The sequence below is a fragment of the Podarcis muralis genome, chromosome 7 (genome assembly GCF_964188315.1).
Source record: "Podarcis muralis chromosome 7, rPodMur119.hap1.1, whole genome shotgun sequence".
In the NCBI taxonomy this organism is placed as follows: Eukaryota; Metazoa; Chordata; class Lepidosauria; order Squamata; family Lacertidae; genus Podarcis; species Podarcis muralis.
In genome coordinates this window covers 43,748,303-43,775,786 of record NC_135661.1, presented here as the reverse complement: position 1 = coordinate 43,775,786, position 27,484 = coordinate 43,748,303, and the positions used below count along the sequence as shown (strand labels likewise).

At 49.2% G+C, this 27,484-nt stretch overlaps 1 protein-coding gene across 1 annotated transcript; it reads right to left on the bottom strand.

The window, feature by feature from the left end:
* Positions 1-129: 129 nt before the first annotated feature.
* Positions 130-27,205, bottom strand: LOC114602091 (B-cadherin). The gene is made up of 16 exons (XM_028739896.2): positions 26,982-27,205; positions 26,670-26,784; positions 15,539-15,759; positions 14,417-14,563; positions 14,011-14,166; positions 13,499-13,643; positions 11,772-11,947; positions 10,928-11,056; positions 10,292-10,477; positions 9,098-9,342; positions 7,992-8,134; positions 4,253-4,477; positions 3,585-3,803; positions 2,443-2,573; positions 1,875-2,021; positions 130-1,139 (listed from the first exon to the last, which is right to left on the bottom strand). Exons 1-16 carry the CDS (start codon positions 27,030-27,032, stop codon positions 930-932), a joined length of 2,646 nt encoding a protein of 881 aa, XP_028595729.2. The 5' UTR covers positions 27,033-27,205; the 3' UTR covers positions 130-929.
* Positions 27,206-27,484: the final 279 nt, after the last annotated feature.

Here is a 27,484-nt window from a genome sequence, read left to right as displayed (position 1 = left end):
GTTTGTTTCCCCCCTGGATACATTTTACTTTTCAGTTCAGGGTAGGCTCTGGTGCCCCGTGACATCCCTGAGCAACTCTTGATGCTCTCCCATCACACACCCCAGGCAGGCACAGAGAAAACACCCATCTTTAAAAAAGAAAATCCTTTATTAAAACTTTACACCCTGATTGTCCAACCCTTTAGCTTAACACCAAGTCTATTTCGTACCTAAAAGTAGGAAAGAACTGACCTAGGAGCACTTAGGAGATGCTTATTTTTTTAAAAAAAAAAGCAGCCAAGAGTTTCTAAGAGGACTGCTGGCACTTTGGGGGCTGAGCCAATGGGGAGCAGGTGCCCCAGCTGATCGCAGGAGTCTCGGCAGGGCCGCTCCACTACAACACACACACACAGCTACTACATCCCCATGCACCACACCTGCCCCATCCCACAGTCCATCCATGCATCTCATACGGGGACACCAAATGAATATGGGTGGAACACACATCAGCTCCAGCAGCGAGAACTGGCCATCTTCTGACACACTCTTGGAACCAGGGTATAGAATGCAGACCTCCCTGAATGCTGACAGGTTCCTTGGCTAGGGATGGAGCTTTCATCAAGAGGCACTCAGAGGCAGGTAACATACAGCATCGCTCATCTGGCTAGAAAGCCTTCGCAGGCACATTCATGAAGGCAGCCTGTGAGTTCAGAGGAAGCCAGACACTCTGCCAGGAAGCTGCTGGGTCCTTCTCAGGGCTTCAGGTGTTGCCACCAGGGACCCAAGGAGGAGATGCAGTGTGTTTGGCATTCGGACAGGAGCCGGTGCAATGCAAGGGAGGCTTTGCTGGGAAAGAGGAGCATGTGGTTCTTGCAGAGATCCCCAACGGCAGGGGTGAGAGCCAGCCACGACCACCCAGTCTCTGGGCTGCAAAAGTCCACCCATGGCTCTTAGTCGTCGACGCCCCCGCCGTACATGTCTGCCAGCTTCTTGAAGCGGCTGCCCCAGTCATTCAAGTAATCGTAATCCTGGTCCTGGTCAGAGCTGGAGGAGTTGAGGGAACTGAGGGAGCCGGCCTCGGAGCCACTGCCCTCGTAATCAAACACCAGCAGGGAGTCATAGGGGGGCGCCGTGGGGTCCGTGTCTGCCGCCTTCAGGTTCTGCAGGAGCAAGGGAAGATGCTGCCTTTATAGATGTCATAGTTTTATACATGTTTTCAGTATATTCTAAATAACTTTGGGATGCCTCATGGAATGTGATCCTTAATAATAATAGTCTGAGCTGTATAGAACAGCCAGTTATATCTCTGAGGGTCAAGAGGAATTTCACATTTTACACCAGAGATAAGAACCAACTGTGCAGGAAAACTTTTTCTCAGACTGCAGTTCTCTCAAGAAATAAACATTGCAAGCTGGTAGAATGGATAGTTATTTCTGAATGAACAAACATTCATGTGAGAGATGTGGGGTATAAAATCAGTATGTAAAATCAGTCTTAGTCATCTGTGGATTGCAGAGTCTCCAGCAGCACAGCTGGGAAACCGGAAAAAGCTGCTGCCTGTCAATTTCGATGGTACCAAACTGAAAGGACAGACTTCTAGAAACTATTTAAGGGGTTGAAGAACAGTATGAAAAGACAAACTAATAATAATAATAATTTTATTATTTATACCCCGCCCATCTGGCTGGGTTTCCCCAGACATGCACACTCAAGCTTTAGCCATTTGCTTGCCTTGTGCAACAGGGGTGCCAAACCTGTAGCTCTCCCTACAACTCGCCATCCTTGGCCACTGGCCATACTGGCTGGGTGCTGGGAGCTGGAGTCCAACAACATTGGAATGTGCAGCAGATTGCCAACCAGTGTTCCCTTTCAGCACCCTCCTCCTCCAACCTTACCTCATGGATGAAGTTGCCAATTTCATCTGGGTTTGCAGGGCGCGGGCGGTACTGTGGAGCTGGCAGAAGGGTGGGCAGGACGTCGTTCCTGAGGACAACTTCTGGACGAGCATCCAGGCCCCTGTGTAGCTGGCTGAGGTCATAGTCCTTTCGGAGGAAGGGGGAGAAGAGGAGAGAGAAAAGATGATGCAGAGGCTCTGCAGCTTGAAAACTGCAGAATACAACAGGGCAAGGAAGCTGCTCTCCTTCTTGCCATTTAGATGTTGATGGTAGGCAACTGGAGGTACTGGAACAAAATGGGGAAGACACTTGGAGAGGATGAAGACCAGGTCACAACACCACCTGACCCATTGTGGGCTGTAGAGGATGGACAGCTGTACAGGATGGAACATGTTTTTCAGCAAAAGACCGTGCTTATCTCTGGGAGGAGAGTCTTCTGGGGGCATTGCACGTATTGAGGATAGTATAGTCCCATCAGACATTTGCAACACAGCACATCCTTTACAGAAGACACCTCCTCAATTGCCTCATGTCCCTTTTAATTGGATAGAGCCGAAGGGGCACCCACCTGGTCTTCCTCGCCACCTCCCTCTTCACCATAGTAGAAAATGTTGTCCCGGGTATCTTCTTCTGGGAGCAGCAAAGGCTCCTTCACCACTTTCCTCCTTCGCACAAAGAGGAGCAGCAGCAGCAGGATAACTGGGAGAGAAACAGAGAATCAGCACAGCATCTTAGCAGGTGCTTCTGCACTCATGTCAGAGGAGCAAACCTTTCCCTGTCTGGTGCCCCCTCCTGGTGTTTTGGACTACAACTCCCATCAGTCCCAGTCAGCATGGCTATATGAAGCTGGAGCTGAAGGGTAAAAGGTAAAGGGACCCCTGAACATTAGGTCCAGTCGTGACAGACTCTGGGGTTGCGACGCTCATCTCGCTTTACTGGCCGAGGGAGCCGGCGTACAGCTTCCGGGTCATGTGGCCAGTATGACTAAGCCACTTCTGGCGAACCAGAGCAGCGCATGGAGGCGCCGTTTACCTTCCCGCCAGAGGGGTACCTATTTATCTACTTGCACTTTGACGTATTTTTGAACTGCTAGGTTGGCAGGAGCAGGGACCGAGCAACGGGAGCTCACCCCGTCGTGGGGATTCGAACCGCTGACCTTCTGATCTGCAAGGCCTAGGCTCTGTGGTTTAACCCACAGCGCCACCTTGGAGCTGATGGGAGTTGAGTCCAAAAGAAAGGGCACCAGGTTTCGGAAGGGTGAACTGAGATTCTACTGGAAGCAGGTGTCTCTGCCTCCCAAAGGCTTGCACAGCGTTTGTTGTAGCAGCCCTGGCTACAAGCTCCACAGGCGAATTGTGCCTCTGTGTCTGGCCAGGGGGTGCTTCCCAGGCCCTCTTTATGGGGCAGGGGATCAGCTCAGAGATCAGCAACTGCCCAGAGGACTCCTGAGGAGAGGAGGCTGAGGGAACACTCCACAAGGGAGAATGTTTGAAAAAGGATGAGCTGCTCCCAGCTTGGCAGGCAAGGGGTGACATAACTGGGCTCCTAAGCCCCACAGGGGTGCCTCAGAAAAAATGGTCAAGGGAGCCGTGGACTCAAAAAGGTTGAAAACCTCTGGTATAAGGTATAACCCTTCATGGTATAACCCTTCATGGTTTCACTCCCCCACTCTGTCCACAGAGACAGAAGGACAGTGCCCTGCACACTTACTCAGCACAGCCAAAATGGCTCCCAGGATGGCTAAGATGATGGGAGCCTCAATGCCAGTCCCCTGAGGACCCGGGCATCCTTCTGTATGCCCCTCACAATCACAGACAGTTGCTGTGAGGACCGTCAGCCGCTCCATGTTCTGGTTGTCAAAGAGTTGGAGGTAAACTTTGTACGTCTCTTGCTTCAAGGGCTGCAACAGTGTCAGGGTTGCAATTTCTCCTGCAAAAGGAACAACCAGAGCATAAGCGCAATGAAACAGGAACAGAGTCGGGTCATTGGGAATGGATTATGGCCACCAAAAGAAGCATTCCGTTAACACTCAGCTAATGAATTCTCTTCAGCTGCACCTGCTGAAAAGGAATGACGGCCATACACAGTGTAGGATCTTACCCAAGTAGACTGTCTAAAAGGATTTCCAAGCATGTGCAGACAGGGGAGCTCACCCAACCAGGGCAACAGGCTTCCCTGGGATATTCCTAAGTCCCAAAGGGAACAGGGAATAACCATCTCTGGCTGGCTAAGACCTTGTGGGGAAAGTGGGGAGGAGAGAAGGGAGAACTAAGGGCATTGGGCATTGCTGCCACAGGAGAGAAGGTTCCTGTTCCAGCACAGACCATGGACAGCTATTCTGGAAGGGCAACCCATTTCCTCCCCATTGCTCACCCCACCTTTGCTGTCCATCTCGACAGCCCAATTTTCTTCCGGGTTGTGGAGAAGCTCTGCACGGAACGGGGAGGTGTTGGGGGGAAGGTCCTTGTCCAGGATGCGCAACATCTGGGGCACTGGCTTGCTGTTGCAGACGATGATCTCCCGCCGGTCGGGTTCAGGGCCATTGTCGTTCACATCTAGCAGGGTCAACAGGAGGGTGCCCGTCCCGGTTGCTGGAGGGGTTCCTGTTTGGAGCAGGATGGAAAGAAGGTGGCTTTAGAAACAGAGATGAATGAGGAAGAGGCAGGGCTATAGTCTGGCCCAAACTCACTTGCCACACCACTGGCTTTCTCCCGGGAAGACACATGTCTGACAATGTGAGGAACATAATAGACATTGTGGAACTGCTGGAAATGAACATTAACAGAAAAGCGGTTTTGATTTTTGTGGACGCGGAGAAAGCCTTTGACAATATTTGCTGGAGTTTTATGAAAAAGAATCTCCAAGGGATGGGGGTAGGCCAAGGTTTTGAAAATGGTATAGGTGCAATTTACTCTGAGCAGAAGGCAAAGCTAATTGTGAATAATGTGGTAACGGAAGAGATAGCTATAGAGAAAGGAACACGACAGGGATGCCCTATTTCCCCTCTACTTTTCATACTGGTCCTGGAGGTTTTGTTAAATATGATTAGAAAGGACCAGTTGGTTAAAGGAATTCAGGTCGGAGTGAGAGAGTATAAACTAAGGGCATTTGCAGATGACCTAGTTTTGACTTTGCAGCAGCCAAACACTAGTACAAAAAGAGTTTTAGAACTGATCGAGATATTTGGTCAAGTTGCAGGATTTAAATTGAACAAACAAAAAACTAAAGTCTTGGAGAAAAATCTAACAAATGAAGAAAAAGAGACATTCCAGAATGAAACAGGTTTGGAGATAGCAAAAAAAGTGAAGTACTTGGGGGTGAATTTGACAGCGAAAAATGTGAATCTTTTTAAAGACAATTATGATAAATGTTGGACAGAAGTTAAGAAAGATTTAGACATATGGTCAAGGCTGAAACTTTCCTTGTTAGGCAGAATTGCTGTTATCAAAATGAATGTATTGCCTAGAATGTTATTTTTGTTTCAGACATTACAAATAATAGACAAGATGGACTGTTTCAAGAGGTGGCAGAAAGACATATCGAAATTTGTTTGGCAGGGCAAAAAGCCAAGAATAAAATTTAAGACATTAACAGATGCAAAAGATAGAGGGGGTTTTGCCCTGCCGGACTTAAGACTTTACTATGAATCAGCAGCGTTTTGCTGGTTGAAAGATTGGCTGCTCCTCGAGAATACAGACATTTTGGATATTGAAGGATTTGATAACAGATTTGGTTGGCATGCATATATATGGTATGACAAGGTAAAATTGCATAAAGGTTTTAAGAACCATATGGTGAGGAAAGCTTTGTATAATGTTTGGATAAGGTATAAAGATCTGTTTGAAAGTAGAACCCCCAGGTGGCTGTCACCAATGGAAGCAAAAGAGGTGAAAAAATTGAATATGGGTTCTAATTGGCCTAAATATTTTGAAATTATAGAACAAGATGGTGAAAATGTAAAATTGCAGAGTTTTGAGAAACTGAAGTTTAAGGTGAGAGATTGGTTACATTATCGACAGATAAATGAAGTATTCAAACAGGACAGAAAGAAAGGCTTCCAAGTGGAGAAGTCAAAACTAGAAACAGAACTGTTAGAACCCAATACTAAAAACTTGTCAAGAATGTACAACTTGCTGTTGAAATGGAATACTCAAGATGAAATGGTGAAATCCAGTATGATCAAATGGGCACAGGATATTGGGCATGACATTGAGCTTGCTGACTGGGAGCAGTTATGGACCACTGGTGTTAAATTTACGGCATGTAATGCCTTAAGAGAAAACATTATGAAAATGATCTACAGGTGGTACATGACTCCTGCTAAGTTAGCAAAGATCTATCATTTGCCCAACAACAAGTGTTGGAAGTGTAATGAAACGGAGGGAACTTTCTATCACCTTTGGTGGACCTGCCCGAAGATTAAGGCTTTCTGGGAAATGATCTATAATGAAATAAAAAAAGTTCTGAAGAGAACCTTTGTTAAAAAACCAGAAGCCTTTCTCTTGGGCATGGTGGGCCAAATGGTGCCAAAGAAGGATAGGACATTTTTTATGTATGCCACTACAGCAGCAAGAATTCTTCTAGCAAAGTATTGGAAGACGCAAGATTTACCCACGTTGGAAGAATGGCAGACGAAGGTGATTGATTATATGGGACTGGCAGAGATGACTGGCAGAATTCGAGACCGGGGGAAAGAGGCGGTGGATGAAGATTGGAACAAATTTAAAGTTTATCTCAAAAACTGTTGTAATTTGGAAAATTAGGGGCTCAGAGTTATAAGAGATAAAGAACTACAGTTGTATTAATAACTAACAGAAGTTAAATTTATGAAATATAATCAAGTTTATTATCAGAGGGTTGCTGAAAAATCTTGAAACAAGAATGCAGAAAAGGGGTGGTATGGGGAAGTCGATTTTGTGTTTGTTTATGTTTATGTTTTTGCTTTGTTTTTTCTTTACTTATGGAAAACTAATAAAAATTTATTATAAAAAAAACCAAAAAAAAAAACAAACAAACTCACTTGCCACACCTTCCTTCCCAGACACAATTCTGCAGAGAATGCCAGGGGCCCAGCATTCAAATTATGTCCACAGGTTTCAGAACTTTTCTAATGATTATGGTCAGAGATAGGCCTTAATAAAGGCTGGCAGTGTCCCCTTACACTCCAGCATGCAAATGATGGAGCTTCTGGCTCCTGTATAGCTACAGACCCTCTCTAATGGCTTCCGGCTTCCAAGAGTTGCTCTTTGAAAAAACAAAACAGAACCAAGCATAAAGGAGTCCAGAATCTTACCAATTACAAACAGCAAGTTCAGAACGCACAGAATGAGGACATGTGCAAAACATTCAGGCTTGTGCCAACTATCTGCATTAATGTAATTTATTCTGAGGATCTGTGTTGTGTATGATTTCTTGAAGTAAAACATGCTTAAGTATGCCAAGTCAAATAGGCTTTTTATTTAAGATTGATGCTCAAACTGCCACAGCTTATATATTCTATTTGCTTTGGCTTTTGAAGAGCATTAAACCCTGTTCAAAATGCATGCAATGTTGAGAAGAGCATGCTTAATTCAGCATTAATCTGCACAATGTGGCTTATTAGCCTACTTTGTTTTTTAAGCACAGAATGTGAGACTTTTTGCATAGTAAGAGTTGTGGCTATGGTGCTGTGCGTATCATTCCCAAGTGAGTCCTTGCAGAAAGTGGGGTGGGGTGGGGTGGTGAAGGGGCAAGAGGTGTCCCGGGTAATATGTGGATGAACATTTTCCTCCTCTTCCCCATTGCCATCCACTGCGGCCTGTGGCTGCATCTCACTCCCATCCTCGTCAGCCAGCAGGAGGCTGTCCAGGACCCCTGATTTGTGTCTTCAGAAGGCCTGGGTTGCACCCGCCTCTGCCCTTGTCTCCACTTCCTAAACAGATAAACAGCCAAGGTCTGGGATGTGGTTTCTCGTGACAGGCCGTGAGGAGGCTGTAGCTCCACAGCCACGTGCCCCTCACATGGGAAGCTCCCAGGCGGCTGATGCACAGGCCAACAAAGAGTCCTTTGATTCCCTTCCCCCACAAGAGATGGTGACCCAGGGCAGGGGACTCATCCCTCCTACCACACAGAGCTTACCATCATCCTCCGCCAGCACAATGGCCATGTAGGTGTCGTTCTTGACAAAGTGGGACTCCCGGTCCAGGCTGCTCTTGGCTGTGATGATGCCGTTTTCCGGGTGGATGGCCAGCCAGTCAGCCGGGTCATTCCCCATGGAGTACCTGGCAGGAGAGAACACGTTTAAATCCCAAGAGACCACAAAAGGAGGAATGTGTCTTATAAGGCATGCCAGCAAGAAAGCCCCTGAGAATTTCAGCTTTGGGGCTAATTAATTTGCACACGCTTTTTGCTACAGCAATGTTAGGATGGGTCCTGTTTCGGGATGCAGGTGGAGACATTGCTTCATTGCTCTTCTTCCTTAAAAACTGCTTAGCATGCCAGAGAGGCTGGCTCAAGTTTCTCCTCCTCCCTGATCTCCCAGTTTTTCTGGGATCTTAACCACCTAAAACCACCTCCCTTGTTTTTTGAGAACAATGCATCACAAGTGAGCCGCATAGAAAAGGGTTGTGGGGCAGCGTACTTGCATTTTGGAAGCGCTGCTTTTTGCCCCGCCCCCAGCAGGAAAGGTAAACAATCCCTACCCCTCGAGACATACATCTTTCAAGATGCAATTTATCCTGCTTTCAATCTTTTCCTAGGATCAGGCCAACATCATGCCTTTGACTTCAGCACAATATGCTTGCTGCATTGAACTCAAAAGCAGATAAAATCCAGCCTCGTTTGACCAGCTGCTATTGATGCAGGGAGCCTGCATGCCTGCTCTGAAATGCAAGACTGACTTCTCCTTACATTCTGCGGCACTTGCACATTTCTCAACACCAACCTGAGCTGGTCCATTAAGAGGTATCACTTTACCTTCCCTGCATTTCCTGCCCTCCCTTTCAAGCACCCAGGGTTCCATTTATTCAGACGGAGCCACTGAGCATTGATGGACATCCCGTTCTTGGAAGATGGAAATGTTTATAACAACAAAGCCTAGCCTGATGTGGCTTTTGCTATCAGCGATCAGCCCCATTGATCTCCAGCCACCTCTCATTGAGCCATTAAGCCAATGCTGCCTGCCTATTAACACTATTCACCCCACTAGGCTCAACTCCTGGCCAACCAGCAACAGAAATGCTTACTTGATTTTCTGGGATTGCATTTTATCTGGGTCCTGTGCTGTGTATGCAGTGACTTTCTGCCCTATTGGGATGTCCTCTGAAACCTCTGCCTTGTGGATGGGAGGCGCAAAGACTGGGGCCTCATTCACATCCTTCACATTGATTATCACAGTAGCTGTGGAGGTTGGGAGCTTCACCACAAAAGGGGCCTGGTTGGTGACAGCTACTTGCAGCAGGTACTGTTTCTTTGCTTCAAAGTCCAAGCCCTAAAAACAAGGAAAAGACCAGACATGTGGAAGTGGTATTTGCTGGGGCTGAAGCAGGAGGAGTGGCAAAACCAGGGAGGGCAACTGCAGCAACCACTGTTGTGAACTAGAGTCAAGGGCATTTGCTTCCCTCTACCTTTGTGTCTCTTGGACTGGGCAAACTACCTTACTGCAAAGACAGCAGCTGTAGGCAACAGCAGTCTTTGCCAACCACCAGATGTTTTGCACAACTGGGCTACAGCATTGCTGTTATTGCTCCTTCAGCATCCTAACAGATTCCTAAGTCCTCATGCACAGATCTACTGAAGACTTGCAATGAATCAGGAGATGGTTCTTCAACTCAACTCCCAGATCCATCTTTATGTCCACCTGAGCATTTTATTATTAGCCCCATAGCCCCAAAAGCCATTCCCCCAAAATTAAGAAAATGCAAATAAATATATACTAGCTCTCCATCATGAAACTGCTGTTTTCTAACTAGAAAGTGGGTTGTTGTTTTTGTTAAGGCTAGCCCTACTCTACTGACTGCTTTCTCTTTTGTGCTAGCATGGGAAATGGCAGCTTTACAAGTGCCACAAAAAATTATTCCACATTTACAAGGCATTCATCTTTTAGAGTGGCAGCATTTGTTCTCTGGAACTCCCTGACCATTGATATCCAACAAGCACCTCAACTGGACTGTTTCTGACACCTGTTAAAACCTTTTCCACATAGGGAAGCTTATCCAGGCATGCTGTTTTATTATGTATATATTTTTAATGTTGATTTTATCTATATTCTGATTTTATAATGTGTACTGCTTTTAAAGCCTGCTTTTATTCCCCCAGCCTACCCATAAATATTTTGTACAACTCTTTGCCAACCGCTTAAATGATACTTTGTTGATTAAGCAGCACAAAAAAATTGCTAAATAAAATAGGTGTACAAGCACACACATTCCAACACCTACTTTAGCCGTTTTCAAGATGCCTTCATTGGTCTCTGGATCAGTGGAGATGGTGAAGGAATTCCCCTCGTTGCCTTGCACAATGTTGTACTCTGCAAGCCACGCTGGGGAGCCAACCGCATCCTTGTCAGTCACAGCCAGCCTCACGACCTCCAGCCCTGCTTCGTTCTCTGGTACTTCTGCAGAGTACTAGGAGAAGTGGAACCACCCAGTTAGCTGCACGGATAGGGAAATGCTCCTCTCTGCTTGCAAGGCACAGCTCCATCATGCATGCACTACACAACCCAGCCACCCACCAGTCCCCAACCCCTTCAGCTTAGTATGCAAACTCCTAGTGGCCTTGTCACCAGCAGTCCTCAGTCTGCTGGAATTATTTGTGCAGCCAGGGGTGAGCCTATCCTGTTGGGGCTTTGGGATGAAATTTCTGACCCACATAAGCCAAAGGCCGTTTTGCAACCAGGAAGATCTAAAACAATGGGGGTTGCTATAAGCAGCAGTTGTCTACACAACAGTTACAAAACCCTAAGCATTTAGAGGAGCTGCTGCATTGTCTGACCCCTTGAGACACCCCAATGTCATGTACATCTCCCCCCAAGCCCCCCCCCCCAGTAGTTGCTCCAAAGAATGCAGGATTGCTACCGTTGGCTCCTTGAACTCTGGTGCATTGTCATTTACATCTGCAACTTCTATCACGGCCACTGCGGTGCCAGTTAATCCATCGCCGTCCAAGTCTGCTGCTTGCAGGGTCAGTGTGTATTCGCTCACTCTCTGGAAGAGGCAAGTATTGTGGTTGGTATTAGTGACGGATTGACAAAGGCTCCATTTGAGTAAAAGCGTCTCTTCCTTCACTCTGTAGCCTGTGGAAAAAGTACGCCACCCACTGCAGACGTTCTCACACACGCAAACCAGGTCTAGAGCCTTGAAACCACACCTCCTGCCTAGATTTGTGTCTAATCTGGGAATAGCAAAACAGACCTCCCTGGGCCCCACTAGGCCTACAAGTCATCTGAAGATGAATTCATGTCCAGGATCCTGCAGCTCTCCAAAGAGGAAGGACTCCTGAGGTTTGAGATGAGGGTTAGAGCTAAAACTCTTCTCTGCTCCAGCGGTACTTACTTCAGAACAGAAAGACAGCCCTAAAGCGGAAAGGCCCATCTACTCCAGCATCCTGTCCCTACAGTGGCCAACCAGATGCCTCTTCTGGGAAGCCCACCGGGAGGACATGAGCAAAACAGCGCTCTGTCCCCACTTCAAAAACCAGTTGCTGGGAATCACAAGAATTACTGCCTTATAAAAAAAACACAGCCCTCCAGGAATTTGTCCATTCCAAATTGTTGGCTGCCACTACCTCTTATGGCAGCGGATCCCAGAGTTTAGCTAGTCACTGTACTTACTGCGATGCTGCCTTTTCCCCCAGGCAGCCAAGGCCCATTACCCACTCCACCAGTTATATGGCTCCCCGCCCCCCATGCTGGCCTTTTACCTCTCGGTCCAGGCCACTGGCAATCACACTGATGGCCCCTGTTGCCTTGTTGATGGCAAACATCTGCTTGTGGGGCACCTCGGGAACCTGGCTCAAAATGGAGTAGGCAATGACACCGTTGAGTTGTGTTATGCCATCGTCTGCATCAGTAGCGGTGACCTGCATCACGGAGGTGCCTGGTTTGGTGCCAAAGGGGATGGCAGAGGAGGGGGGCGAAGAGAAAGAAGAAGGGGGTGGGGTGGGGAAGGAGAGAGTGAATGTAATGCCCAGCATATGAAGCAGCAGCCTTAAAGACAAGCAAAATCTGTCTATCGAGCCTATGACTGTTTCTGCTTTAAACTGGGGTTCCTTGTACCTGCAACACAGGTGCTCTGTTCCAGCTGCTATAGCCCTCCCATAGCTTGCACCATCGTTCACCAACCTGGTGCCCTCTAGGCATTTTGGATTACAACTCCCAAAATGCTAAAAGCTTATAAAAGGGTTTGAGCCAATTGTAGTGTCCCTTTTCTCCTGGACAGGATATTTTGTTTCAAGGGCTTCTTGGTCTGGACAGTGTCATTGGCTGGAGTAAGAAATTAGTTTTCAATAACCAATTTAAGAAGAAGAAGAAGAAGAGTTTGGATTTGATATCCCGCTTTATCACTACCCAAAGGAGTCTCAAAGTAGCTAACATTCTCCTTTCCCTTCCTCCCCCACAACAAACACTCTGTGAGGTAAGTGGGGCTGAGAGACTTCAAAGAAGTGTGACTGGCCCAAGGTCACCCAGCAGCTGCATGTGGAGGAGCGGAGACGCGAACCCGGTTCCCCAGATTACGAGACTACCGCTCTTAACCACCCACTACACCACACTGGCTCTCATCTAATCTGCTACTGTGCTAGATTGAGAGATTCAGAAGCACATGGCAAGGCTTGCTTATATTTTAGAAAACAAAAGAGCAGGTGGCGTTTTGAACACCTTAGGGCAGTTTTCTCTTATTTGATTGCCTCCAGGTGTGGGTGGACTATAACTCCCATTATCTGCAGCAGGCTTGATCAATGGTTAGGAGTGATGCAAGCTGTGGTCCAACAATTTCTGGATGGAAACAAGTTGGGTAAGTAGAATGAGGATGCCTCTTATCAAATCTGACACCACCACACACTTGCATAATCAACCACCAAAGTATATGTAAATCTCCACTTCAGCCATAAGCATCCAATGAAAATGGTCAAACCCGTCCACTGTATAATCAAGGCTTAGTTTTGGAAATATAATCTGCTGCCAAAATGAATAAGCCAACAGAATTAATAAATTTGCAAAGTGGATGTTGGATTTATCTATCAAGAGGGGGACTTTTTCTTCTTTATTGAAATAAGCATTGTTATAGTTCCCAGTTAGAAGAGACATTTGTGTGTGTGGTGGTGCCAGACTTTGCTTTATTTTTAATTTTAAAAGGATGGGGAAGTCCACCCACTGTTGCAGCCAGATAGTAAATAGGAGAAGCCAGATAAGCCATGCCAGGGGAGCTTAAGTTAAAGCAACCACAAGCAAAATCCTACTGTTTCTTATTTATTAAACTTATCTCCCGTGCCCTTCATCCCAAAGGAGATCAGGGTGGCAAAGGCACAAGCGATAAAATACCTACAAACAATCCCATTACAGTGTGCATAACCAGCCCAGAGATGCCCCCTCTCCCCCCCCACCCGCATGATGCCATTTGCTCCTTCTTCCAACTCCTCCCCCTCCTTACCAGGTGTCACCCCTTCCAAGACAGACCCTCTGAAGACCTCCTGGGTAAACTCAGGCCTGTTGTCATTTTGGTCTGTGACTTTGACGACGATATCCATGGGCTCTTCCACAGGCTTGCCGTTCTCAGACACAGCATGGGATAAAAGCTGCAGGGAGACGGAGAGCCACATTTAAAGCACTTCTGTGGCCTGGAAGTTTCCTTCCTCTGCTTCTAATCTGATGGGAGGAACATCCTTCCAGCCTAAATGCCTGCAGACAGACTTAAAACCAGCAGGGGGCCTGGTTTATTTATTTATTACATTTATATCCCACTTTTTCCTCCAAGGAGCTCAAGGTGGCATATATGGTTCTTCCCTCCCTGCTCCCCCCCATCTCACTTAGACCCCACAACAACCCTGTGAGGTAGGTTAGGGTGAGAGGCAGTGACTGCCCCGAGGTCACTCAGTGTGCCTCAAATCCGAATGGGGACTTGAACCCTGGTCTCCTGGGTGCTAGTTCAAAGAGTTCCCTTACATGGTACTTGTCAATCTTCTCCCTGTCCAGCGGCTGAGTCACTTTCATCCAGCCTGTCTCTTTCTCAATGATGAAGACTCCTTCAGGAGGGCTATCCGCACCCTGACCGGTGATGCTGTAGAAGATCTTGGTTTCTTTGTCCCGGTTGGATTTGATCTGAGGCAGGGAGAGAAAGATAGGAGATGCTGCACAAAACACTGGATGTTCACTTTCTGAAAAGGGCTGCTGGTTCGGGAAGACTGAGCACCCTTCACTATCCGAAAAGCTCAGCCACCTGCAGCCTCAGGCAACATATTATAAAAGGGCATTAAGTACAGATACCCTGGGAATGAATCCACATGCCCTTGTTACCTCTGGGGCAAGGCCCACAGACACCCCCCACCACCACCACAGGAATCTGCCATACCTGAACAAGGTTCTTAGGGAACGGGCCCCTTTCATTTTCAGGAACGGATATGGGAGGGATAACCCAGTCCCTCTTCTGCCTCTTCAGGCCAGGCTTCGCCGGGGAGAAATACAGCACTTCTGCTTGGCTGGCAGGCTCAAACTCCTCCTGGAAGAAGGGACCAAGAGTTTTAGAGACCTCTGCAACAGCAGCTGCCTTCCCAAACCAGGTGCTGCTCTCCAGGTGTGGGTGGACTGCCATCAGCTCCAGCAGCTGGGAGCCCACAGGTTGGGGAAGGCTGAGCAAAAACAACAGAGCAGAGTAAGAGGAGCTATTCTGGTGCCTTGACTGCACCCATATCCTATCCAACCATCAACAAGGAAAGAAGGCAGGTGGCAGGTCCGTTAGCACTGCAGGCTCCAAGGCCAGCAGTGTGGGGAGGTCGCTGTCAATTGCTTTGAGAACAGCTGACAGCAGCCCCCGCCAGTAGCAGCTGGCCCAGCTAAGCCTACCAGCAGCTTCAGAATAGGGAATTCTATATACAGTGATACCTCAGGTTAAGTACTTAATTCGTTCCAGAGGTCTGTACTTAACCTGAAATTGTTCTTAACCTGAAGCACCACTTTAGCTAATGGGGCCTCCTGCTGCTGCCATGCCATCGGAGCACAATTTCTGTTCTCATCCTGAAGCAAAGTTCTTAACCTGAAGCACTATTTCTGGGTTAGCGGAGTCTGTAACCTGAAGCATATGTAACCTGAGGTACCACTGTACAATTCTAACCCTCCATGGAAAGCCAAATGTCCTCCTCTGGAGAGCAAGTACCCATCGAAATTCTCTGCAAAAACCCAGAAAAGGAGCCAGTTTTGAAAACACCAAAGAAGCAGCTCCCAAGAGCAACAGAACTAGAAGCTAGAGCAAACGAAGGCTGTGGGGAAATCCAGAGTTATTTCTGTAGCAGGAAGAGTTTCCCTCCTTGTGGCAAACGGAGCCCCTCCTCAGAGAGGTGCATTCCACCTGCAGAGGTACAGCCTTGCCCTATTAGCATAGTTTCCACCACAGCAGCCATTCTCAAAGGACAAAGGTTGCCATGGTGCCTGCCACCTGCACTCCCCCGAGGCCCCTGCCAGCTGCTTTGCACACTACCTTTGGAGAAGGAGGGCCTTTGTTCCGCACCAGCACAGTCACCAAGGCAGAGGAGGATCTGGTACCCGTGGAATCCCAGGCATGCACAGCGAAGGTCGTCTCCTGCCCATGGAGCCGCGTTTGGCGCTGCACCAGGACCGTCCCATTGGGCAGCACCCGGAAGTTGGCATCCTCTGTTGTGTAGGAGGCCAGCTTCCATCCCTGGCAGTCTGCAAACTGGACTGGGGGGTTGGGGAGGGAGGGAGAAGGAGAAGGAGAAGGAAAAGAGGCTGCGTCAGCCTGGATCCTAGCCTAGCAGGAAAAAGCTCCACTCAATAACATTAAGAATTAAATCTTACCCCTAGAGGAGAGGTATTTTGGCCCTGACTGATCCTCCAGGCCATCTGCAGCTCACAGTCCAAGTTATTTAGATCCCCCCTGAGCACCAGCAACCCTTATCAGGGCCAGCCAAACTTTGACCTGTCTCGGCACATGTGCAAACAAGTTTCCTAATTGAGGGGGCAAGAGTTTGGAGGAGGAGAGCTGGAATGTGCTGCTGATAAGCCATCGCCCAGGAAGGGAAGCACTGAAAGATCTCAACTGCATTCAAGAGAGCGTCTTGCAAATGGATGGGAGGGGTCTTGTTTGCCCTTTAATGGATTGGCACTTGAATTGCTTGCACAGCCCCTGCAGAGCAAGGGGGGGTTTGAGCAGCACCGGCCAGAGCAACAGCAGCAGCAGGAGAAATCCAGGCTTAGTCCAGACTGATTAGAGCACTCTGCTCTGCTGATGTAGCAAGCAGCCAAGCCCTCTGTGCGTGCCAGAACAGATCCCACTGACTGGCCTTGGAAGCAGAAGCCCACCGCGGCTTAAACAAAATATGCCGGGGCTCCCCTCTTGCACAGGACTGAACCCACACCCAGTCACAAAGCGGGCCGCTTGTCACCATCAAATTATCTGGATTTTCCCAATGCAAACAACAAAGCGTCCACTTTGCTCCCGGTCCTAGCCTCATATTTCAGTTGCAGCTCATAAGATGGAGACCCCCAAAAAAATAATGGTCAGGAAGCGATAGCAGCAGTATTTGCATCAGTATAGACAAGTTGAGAAGCCTGATTGTCCAGCCAACAGGAGAACAACATATACTTTGCACCAGATGTAAGAAATAGAAATTGGATAGATATTAGGGAGGCTCTAGTGTGTACAACGGCATGTACACGCCCACGCCTGGCCAAACTGTATTCCAACGTCTTGGTGCAGGGGTGGAGAACCTCAGGCCAGGGCCAATGTGGCCCCCCAGGCCTCTGTCTGGCCCTCAGAACTGTCCTCAGGTCACTGCCCCTGCTTTCTACCCTCCTTGAATATTTTTGCCTGGATGGCAAAACTCTGACTGTGAATGCCTTGAGTATGGGACGCAGGATAGAGGAGCGTGTGCAAAAACCAGCCGACTGTGAAATTTTCATTAATTACTCTGCCAGCATTTACCACTGGCCCTGCCCACCTCTGGCATGTGGCCCTCTGAAGGTTGCCCAGAAGGGAATTTGGCTCCCTGGCTAAAAAGGGCTTTGCATCCTGTACTTAAGACAAGAATATTGAAGCATTTTGAATTCCGGGGAGGTCAGATCCAAACAAACACAACATAGGTTTTGGGAAATAGTAGAACCCCATAAACAACAAGTCTCCCACTACTATGTCTCCCACTTTGCTTCAAATGTTGAGGGGGCAAGGTGAGGCAGTGTACCCACCTCAAACATTAGTCTGCCTCTCCCCATATTCTTGTTTCAAGCCAACTAGCAAAGCCTCCGAACACATTAATTCTGGTGTCATCAGTGCAGGCATCCGCAACACACCCTAAATTGACTACAGTAGCAGCAGCCAGGGCCTTGGCTCTGGATTCTGGGAAAATAAGCCCTTCCCACCAGGAAATTGTGTGGCAGTATTAAATGCATGATGCACTTCCTGAGACTTTCCATAAAAGCCCAAACTAGTTTCACTGCCTCTTTATAGCCCCTGCTTTCAATCATGTGGCTTATGAGTCAGTCATAGGAAGGGATAAGTATTTGAGCTCGTTGCAGAGAAGATCCTCTATGCCCTATCAAGGATGAACTTCGCTGCCCACTCTAGACCAGCCTTTGGCAGCCTGGTGCCCCCCAGATGCTGTGGACCATGACTCCCATCAGTGCTCGTTGGGGCTGATGGGAGCTGTAGTCCAAACCATCTGGAGGGCACCAGGTTGACGAAGGCTACATTAGATCCTTCTCTTGTTCCTTTCTCATTGTTTAAACTAGATACCCAAGATCCACCAACTGAAGTCAAATAGTCCAGAGATGGGGACATTGTGCCAGATATTGTTGGACCCCATCTCTCATCAGCCCTGACCATTGGTCATGCTGGCTGGAGCTGGCGGAAGCTTGACAACATCTCCAGAACCACAGCAGGTTCCCCCTTCTGGGGGGGAACAGTGGGGTAGACAAACAGATTTAAGTGTAAAGGGCACTTTTTCTGAGTGCATATGCTCAGCCCATGAATGTGTTTTCAGTCCCTTAACTGAGTCTCAAGCTTTTTCCACACAAAAACCAACTCCCGTCTTCCCTCATTTCCACCCGCTCCCCCAAGACAGCCTAATTTAGAAAGAGGCTTTTAGTTGCTGCTGTTGGAAGAAGCAATAGCACTTTGCCAATGTACGGCAAGTGACCCCAGAGATCTACTAATAGATCCAGCTTCTGCCTACTCCTGTATTATGGAACCTGGATGAAGACTATCAAAGGAGAGGGGCAGGCTGGTTTCCCTCTCATGCTGTCCCAGGGTATGGGCTGAAGCTGCAGAGGAACATAGGTAGCAGCTGCCTTAAGGTAAGGTAAAGGTACCCCTGCCCGTACGGCCCAGTCTTGACAGACTCTAGGGTTGTGCGCTCATCTCACTCTAGAGGCCGGGAGCTGGCGCCGTCCGCAGACACTTCCGGGTCATGTGGCCAGTGTGACATCGCTGCTCTAGCGAGCCTGCACCAGCGCAGCACACGGAACGCCGTTTACCTTCCCGCTATAAAGCGGTACCTATTTATCTACTTGCACTTTAAGGGTGCTTTCGAACTGCTAGGTGGGCAGGAGCTGGGACCGAAAAATGGGAGCTCACCCTGCCACGGGATTCGAACTGCCAACCATACGATCGGCAAGTCCTAGGCACTGTGGTTTTACCCACAGCGCCACCCACGTCCCTTACATGCAGCTGCCTTACATGATGTCAAATTAACAGTCCATCTAGCTCAGGATTGTCTACACCAGGCACCCCCAACATGTGGCCCTCCAGATGTTTTGGCCTACAACTCCCATGATCCCTAGCTAGCAGGACCAGTGGTCAGGGATGGTGGGAATTGTAGTCCAAAACATCTGGAGGGCCAAAGGTTGGGGATGCCTGGTCTACACCAACTGGCAGCAACTATCCACCATTTCAGGCAGGAGTTTATCACAATTCTACCTGGAGTTGCTGCTGGGGGCTGAGCCAGAGACCTTCCACATGCAAGGCAGGTTCTTGACCACAGAGGCCACCACCTTGCTGGAGCTAAGCAGGGCCTGGCTGCAAAGCCTGTGGATACAGCTTTTAGTTTCACGAGGAAAGGCAAGCAGGATATAAACACAGTCGTACCTTGGTTCTTGAATGCCTTGTGACTCGAACGTTTTGGCTCCTGAACACCGCAAACCCAGAAGTAAGTGTTCCGGTTTGCGAACGTTTTTTGAAAGCTGAACACCCGACACGGCTTCCAATTGAGTGCAGGAAGCTCCTGCAGCCAATCAGAAGCCGCACCTTGGTTTTCAAATGTTTTTGAAAGTCGAATGCACTTCCGGAATGGATTCTGTTAAAAAACCAAGGTATGACTGTATAAGGAAACAAAACAAAATGCCAAGCAGGAGATGGGCTGTGGAACAAAAGTGATTCCTTTAAAGGAGTCCCAAGGGACGTTATGGCTACAGGCTAGAATGCCCAGCCCATGCTTCACCACATCCCAGGAAAGGAATAGCACAGATTGCGTATGTACAGGATAAAATGCCTAGCTTCAACATTCAGCTCCACTTGAGTCACACTTCTGATGAAGTTGGCCCGTGGAAGCTAATGAACCTCTTACCCTCTGTATACAGGCAGAGCCAACAAAGAAAGCACCAACTGCACCAGATTTGACCTTATTTATTCTTCTTTTATTAATTAAATTTATATCTCAAGCTTCTTTCCCAAAGGTGCTCAGAAAATATCTCAACTTACAATTCTTGCCAGAAGAGGAAAATCTTCAGTAGGTGCAGAAGAGACAACAGGGACTTTGCCAGTCTATTAGTCAAGGGGAAACGATTCCAGAGGGCAGGTGCCACAACACTAAAAGCCCAATTCATACATTCTGTGGAATGGACTTCCTAAGAAGATGGTATCTGCAAAAGGTATCTGCAGCATGCAGTGATTGGTTGGTTGTATAAAGGCTGAGACAATCTAAAGAAGCAGCTCCTGACCCATAGAAACTGATGCCACAATAAGCCTGCTAAGTCTTCAAGGTGCCACACACTTTGTTGTGCTGCAGGGAAACTACTAGAGAACCTACAACAGCCTTCTCCAACCCGGTCCTTTCCGGCTCCTTAGAACTAGGACACAGGCATGCTGGCTGGTAATGAGGGAAACTGCAGCCCCCCAAACATCTGGAGGGTACAAGAGTGGCTTGAACAGCTCTAGAATGACTCTGAGATCAAGAGAATCCCTGATGACAATTAGTGATAGTATTATACAAGTGACTTTTTGCAACTACACTTATCTGACTGTTGTTGACAAGCCCTGTTGGGAGACAGTGAAAAGCCTGCAGTAATTAGCAGCTGTGAGGCTCTGAAGAGCAGAAGGGCTCATGAGTCATGCCCCATCAGTGAGAGTATCTAAAGCCACAACTGAAATGAGACCCTAAATGAAACAATTCCTTTCTTTATTGAACTAGAGAAAGCCATTAATATTCCAAGAGAGCTTTGAAACCACTGATGGCAACAGCCAGGACTGGCCCTACCGTTAGGCAGTGGGAAACAGTCATCTCAGGCGGTAAATGCTGAGGGGTCCAGAACAGGCAGAGCTGTGTGCTCTATGAGGTTGGCACTACATTGCCTCGGCTAGTCTGTCTTCAACTGCAGTCATATAATAATTTATTTATATGCCACCCATCCGACATGGCTGCCCCAGCCACTCTGAGCAGCTCAGTAGAGAACATGGCCCCATTGCTCTTCCTGAAGTGAGATTCAAGTGTCCATCTGGTTGGTTCTGGCACATGGAATGAGAGGAGGAACCATCTTGTCCTTTGACTCAGGCAGCAAACTGTTTTGGGGCCAGCCACGGAGGCAACACTGCACAAAACACAGAGAACCCACAGAGCCGTGCGATGATGCCATCAGCAAGTGCGTGTGAAACCTATGAACAGAAGTACCAAGTTCCAGAAAGGTAGCAGCTGTGTGTCAAGCCTGCTGCAGCAAAAACAAGTAGTGTTGTAGCACCTTAGTCAGTTATGGCAGAAGTGCTTGATGATCAGAATTCAATAAATCAGATGCAAAATGTGCGTAACAGCACATCCATGCATCTGGTCAAGCAGACTTTCCTCCATGCAAACCTATGCCATAACAAGCCTGGAAACACAAATACCATCTATTACTCCACAGTCTGAAGGCCTCCAGGCACTTTTTATAAACAGCAACTGAACTTGAGTCAGCAAACTGGACATTTGGATGAGATGTACTGAGCTATATGTGTAAAGATAGATGGATGTATGATGGTTCTTGTATTGTCAACATAAGCCACCTTTTTTGTTTGCTGTTGTTCTCCCCTTAACCCCCCTTCCACTTTTTCTTTTGTCTCCATTAATAAATTTGTGCACACCAAAAAAATTGTATGCCATAACAAATTTGCTTATCTTTTAAAAGTACCTCGAGATTCCTGTTTCAGAAGCATCAAAATCACCCTGTACTGGTCCTAAAATGCAGAACAAAGACCCATTGCCAACAGTGACATTCAGAACTATGAGCTGCATGCAACTAAGTCCTACTCAGAGGAGACCAACTGAAATCAATGAGCCTGCCTAAGTTGCTTGCATCCACTAACTTCAAAGGGTCCACTCAGAGTAGGACTAGTGTGGAATACCAGTGGGTAATTCCCACTGCAGTTCCTCCTCCCAGCTCGGGGATTTGTGGCTGCAGAGAAGCGCCTGCTTAGCCGCGACCTCTCTGGAACAAGCACCGGCATTTCTGCTGGGAAAGAACAGACTCTTCCGACTCTGTGCACATCAGGCATGGAAAGGTTTGGAGGTCAAAGTCATCTCAGTCCATCTCTGAGCTCTCATCACTTAGTGGAATCTGACGCGCCCCAAAGCCATTAGCAGAGACCCCTCCGTATGCCATTACTGGAAATAGCTTCCTTCTTCCCTTCCCCAAGAGGCTTTGGCAGCAGCAGAGTAGAGCAAGTGGGTTGCCATGCCTCCTTCCACAAGCAAGGCAGCTCCTAATGGTCACGCGGGCATGCAGGGCTGGAACCAAAAGGTCTGCTGGGGCCTCTTAAGAACGCACAGCAGGGGCTGAAGAGGCAGGCAGGGCCCCATCACATCCTGCAACCTGCCCCTGAAGCCGTAACTCAGCCTTTGAGTCAGTGCAGTCACTGGAGCAGTTAATCCCCGGCCAGACACACCTCAACAAGAACGAAGGAGTTAGCAATTAACCTCTTATATTTCACTCTGCTCTGGACTGGGGCTCCAACTCCAGCCCTCCAAGGAGCTGGGCAGTAGGGCAGAAGCTTGTTCTGCCTCCAAGGGACAGAGGCACAGGAAGCCCTTGGGGCTGCTGCTGAGCCCAAAGGGAGAAAAAATATGGCACAGGGGCTCCTTCTGTGCCCACATGGGCAAGCAGTTTTCAGCCCACTTCACAGCAGGTAACAGGGGAACAAGCTTCCAGTGCAGCCCTGCCCCCCACCATGACCTCCCCCTTTCTCCAGCATGCATGGAATTCGCTCCCCCCTCACTCCCTCTGCGCTCTTATCTCAAGGCCCCTCCATTATGGAGGTCAAGCTGTGCAAAGAGGTGAGGAGAGCTGCAGCTACAGCAGATTAAACCCTCCTTCAGCAACTCAGTAAACACCAGGCAAATTCTGGAAGGGGCAGGGAATACAGCCAGGAACCCACCAAGGTTCCTTGTCCTATGGAGGACAAGGCTGAACAGAGCCACCTTCAAAGGAAGGTTTGCAACAGAAGGCAAATCGGCATAACAGCTTTGATAAAACTGGGGGGAGGGGGGCGGAGATGCTGCAGTAATTTCAGCTAATCCACTCGCAACTGCCAAAGTGTTCTGATGAGTTTCCGTCAGGTATCAGTTTACCCTGGCCCTTGACATCATACACACACATTCCAGGACCAACCTGGTAGTTTGTTTAAAACTCTTTACTGAGATGGCCCTTGTGGTCTATTCCAACTCTATGATTCTAATACTGAATTGCTATAACCCACCCTGGGAGCCTACAGTGAAGGAGCAGGTAAGATATCATCACCATCACCAATATACAAAAGAAGTCTTTAGAGTGCAAAAGCATAAAGAGGAATCTGTAGCAGAAACATACAGATTGCACAGCAGCTACACTGACCGACCAGGAAGTCTTGCTACTGAGTCTCAAATATACATGCTGCAATTATTTAGTTGAAATTAAAATGTACTCTGCACATGAACAAAAGCTCTAATTACTTTATATGCATCATAGCCAAGCCCTGGCTTTAAGTTACACCTTGGGCATGGATAAGGAGGCATTCCTGCCCTATATGACTGGAAATTGCACTCTGGGGAGTAACAGACACTTTCAGGAGCTGTAAACTTCTTCCTCCTCCAAGTTCCAGAGCCTACCATGAGCAACAAACAATGAAATCATAATGCTATACAACTTGGACCATCTCCCTGGGGTAGCAGAGAAACAGAGGCCAATCTAGAGAGATTAAGTCAGCCAGGATTTCCTCGTTGTGCTCTAGCACTGAGCTGGCACATACCGGTAATCTGGCAAATCGAGAATTCCCCACCATACAGAGGCGAAAACAGATGAAAGTCTTGTGAACTCGAAACCGGGGCTACAGAGCCTCCCACCAAACTATGCAGGGAGCCCAGGTTCTGACCTAAAGGACACAAACATTTGCATTGCAAGGCCTTTTAATTGGCTTTGGGTGCCAGCCAGCAAACTGTGTGCAGGTTGGATTAGGCCACGGCTGGGTGAACAGGTCACTTTCGAACACTGGAAGGTCTTGCTGAGCGAGGACAGCCAGCTCCAGTGTGCCAGTACTCTTTCACCGCTCATGCCACTGCCTTTCATTCCCAACCCCAAGGCAGGTGGAAGGAATTCTGTTTGGGGAGGCGGAGGCAGGGAGAGCTGGTTGCTTGCAGCAGAAGGGGCAGTTTCGGTCTCTGGGAGAGTTAAGTCACTGGCACAGAGAGAGTTAAACGGATTCCTGCTCCTGGCAGGGGTGACCGAGAAAAGGAGACAGACCAGCCTCTGTTCCATGCACAATGTCCCTGTTTCACAAAACAACTAGACACACATTTGCTGGCAATTAGGATGCCATGCCGAACAGCTAGGCCAGCCTGCCTGCCCCCCTCCCGCCCCCCTATCAACATCATCTGGAGCAGCAGACCTCAAGAAAGATGGAGGAGGATGGAGAGAACTTCAATGGCATCATGCAGCAGGTGCCTGGGGGGGGGGTCTATCACGAAATTTAGGTAGCACCCACCTTCAGGAAAGAACACAACATTCTCATCCATCAGTGGGTGGAACAGAGGAAGCCGTAATGTGGGACATCAGCCAAGCCCAGTTCTGTTGGCCCAAAGGCTGCAAAGGCCCATCTGCTCCTTGTTACAGGAATTCAAGTGGGGCTCAGGGAGATCAGCCTTGAGGGCACAACAACCTCCTCTGGGAAAGCTGCCAGAGAAGCAGGAATGGTGCAGTGATGACTGGGGAATCCTGGGTTCAAATCCCCATTCAGCTGCAAAGCTCATTAGGTGAGCTTGGACTTTTCACTCTTTCAATCAACCTCACAGAGGTGTTGAGAGGATAAAATTGGGGGCAAGTGGCCAGGACAACTTATTTGGAGGAAGACAGGATAATTACAATATCAGTAACTTATTAACGATAGCAATAAGTATGAAGAGTAATGATAAGCCTCAGTCCCTATAGAAGCAAAATCCACCTTGTCCCACTGTAAGCTTATACCAAGAGGCAAAACTTGGCTGAAGCTTATTCAGGCAATGGATTTGGTGGTGCCTATGGAAACAGTCGGGACATGGGTGGCGCTGTGGGTAAAAGCCTCAGCGCCTAGAGCTTGCCGATCGAAAGGTCGGCGGTTCGAATCCCCGCGGCGGGGTGCGCTCCCGTTGCTCGGTCCCAGCGCCTGCCAACCTAGCAGTTCGAAAGCACCCCCAGGTGCAAGTAGATAAATAGGGACCGCTTACTGGCGGGAAGGTAAACGGCGTTTCCGTGTGCGGCTCTGGCTCGCCAGATGCAGCTTTGTCACACTGGCCATGTGACCCGGAAGTGTCTCCGGACAGCGCTGGCCCCTGGCCTCTTAAGTGAGATGGGCGCACAACCCCAGAGTCTGTCAAGACTGGCCCGTACGGGCAGGGGTACCTTTACCTTTACCTTTATGGAAACAGTAAAACAATTTAACTGTAGAATGATGGAGCTTCGTTTCATTTACAAATTCTTCAGAAAACCAAAAAACAGTTCCAAAGATTTATACTAATTTGTGGATCACGTAACAATGTGTTCTATAGATGTATAAGTTGTGGTGTATGAGAATACAAGTTTTCATAATGTATTGGGGAGGGGAATCCCTGGGAAAATAAACAATTGATTTTTTAAAAAATTAATGTAATTATTGTTTTTGCTGCGTACAAACAACGTTGGGGATTTCTGCCTCAGATGTCAGAATTGCAAACCCTTTGGCCAACTTCCACCAAAGCACCTCCAACTGTTTTGAGGTTAACTGGAAGGGGGGGGCGCATTTCATGAGCAACCTTTGGGGGCCTTAAGCACAGAAGGAAGAAAAAGATGGACTAGAGAGAGAAAGTTGGGCAAATGAGAGAGAATATGCTAATGCCAAAACAACCAATTCATGGTTATGCTGGGATTTGAATTGCAAAAAGGTAAGACAAGGGGAGGGGGGGTTATCAGAAGATGGGCTAGGTAATAAGGGTCTCAAGAGTTATGGGAATCAACCCACAAAAACTGAAGTTCCTTTATTGCCTTGCCAGGAATTCCATTCCTTTGAGTTGGTCATTTCCAAGCCACACCTTCTGGAAAACCAACTCATCACCGACCCCCTCCGACAGCACAGCTTCACAAGCACCTGGAGGGGGAGGGGAGAGCACATGGCTGCGTCAGAATAAGCTCTACCCCGCCCCCCAGGCCCAACCAGGTGCCCATCAAGGGCCATCAGTCCAGGATTATCATGCAGAATGGCTGGGGACAAAGCATCTCACCAGGAGTAAGCAGGAAGGAAGCAGACCCCCCCCCCCATTCCAGTACACCTCCAACAGTACTGCCGCGCCAGGCGGAGCGCGGCCACCTCAAGGGCCAGAGGCCACGGGCGAGTGGCGCTTGCCAACCCCACTCGTAGCTCTCAGAAACGGCGGAGAGGCAGTGGTGAGCCCGCAGTCCAGTTTGCAAGAGTCGGAAAAAAGACTAATCCCGTGCCTTAGAAAAGCGGCGCCCGGGGCTGCAGGAGGAGCCCGTCGCAGCCGTCGAAGGCGCCTCTCCTGCCCTGTCGCAATCTTCAAACCGGAGCCCTCGAGGCGCTCTGCGGAGATGGATCTCACCCCCGCCCCACCCCACCCCACCCCACCCCATAAACTATACTACGGGAAATCGAAATAAACACCAACACAGGGAAAGGATCAGCCAGGAGACCTCGGCGGGCAACAAAGCCCGAGGAAGAGCAGAAGGGGCAGCCACAAAAAGACGCGAGCGCGCCCAGACGCCACGGAGAGGGGCTCACTTCAGACAAATACTCGAAATCGTGCAATCGCCTCCCCTGGCCCAGCACGCAAAGCCCCCAGTCCTCTTCCAGGTCCGGAAAAGTCATCAGACGGTATCCCCCCCCCTCCCCGCGCGCGCCGCCGCCTTCTCACCTTGGCCCAAAACGTGTCCCCGGGGCAGGTCTCCGCCCGGCACCTCGCTGGTGAAGACTTTGGAGGTGAAGCCAGCGGAGCAAGGTTGCGTCGGGTCCGCTAGCAGAGTCCCCACCTGAGAGGGGCAAACGGAGGGACAGTCAGGCACCCGAAGCCTCAGGGAAGCGGGAAAGGGAAACGTGCCCCTGTGCCCCCCTCCCCTCGAGGAACAACAACTCGCCCAGGGCACTGATGCGCCCCTCCGCTCTCCTTCCCCGGGATCTGCTGTTTACCGACACCGTCCTTCGGGGACCCGCTTAGTTAGGTACTCACCTCGAGGAGGAGAAACAAGAGGGCCCGCAGGCAGCTCCGCGGGAGCCCCATCGCCGCGACGAGAAGCGAACGCGCCGCCGTCGGCAAAGAGAAACCTGGTCGGAGCTCCGGGCGCGTCCCGCGTTGCGTCGCCTGGAGCTGCCTGGGCTGAAGGAGGCCCCCTCGCGTCGCCCGCCTGCTTCGCCTGCTACTACCACTGCGGGGCTCCGCCCGGCCTGCCCGGCGCCTTTAAAGCCGCCGCGCCAGGTGAGGCTCCGCGGGCGGGGCTCCCGCTGCCACCGCCCCGGCCCCTCCCCGCTCGCCCGGGTCTTGCAAAGGCGGCCAGGGGGCGAGACCGGCTCCATCGCTGCAAGAGGAGGGGGCGGATCTCCCTCTCTCCCCCCCCCCCACACCTGAAACTTGGTGTCGACGGCTGTGTTTCGGTTACGCGGGGGGCGCTTTTCTGGCAGGGGGAGCCTCCCTCTTGATTCAGCACCCGCTTCCAAATTGCTTTCACCTCCCTA

Excerpts from the sequence above, each read along its gene's own strand:
- LOC114602091 (XM_028739896.2), bottom strand. The coding sequence starts at position 27,032 with ATGGGGCTCCCGCGGAGCTGCCTGCGGGCCCTCTTGTTTCTCCTCCTC. Across the intron at positions 8,135-9,097 it reads ATGCAATCCCAGAAAATCAA|GTACTCCATGGGGAATGACC; the intron begins GTAAGCATTTCT and ends CTCTCCTGCCAG. Across the intron at positions 2,574-3,584 it reads AGCCATTTTGGCTGTGCTGA|TTATCCTGCTGCTGCTGCTC; the intron begins GTAAGTGTGCAG and ends TTTCTCTCCCAG.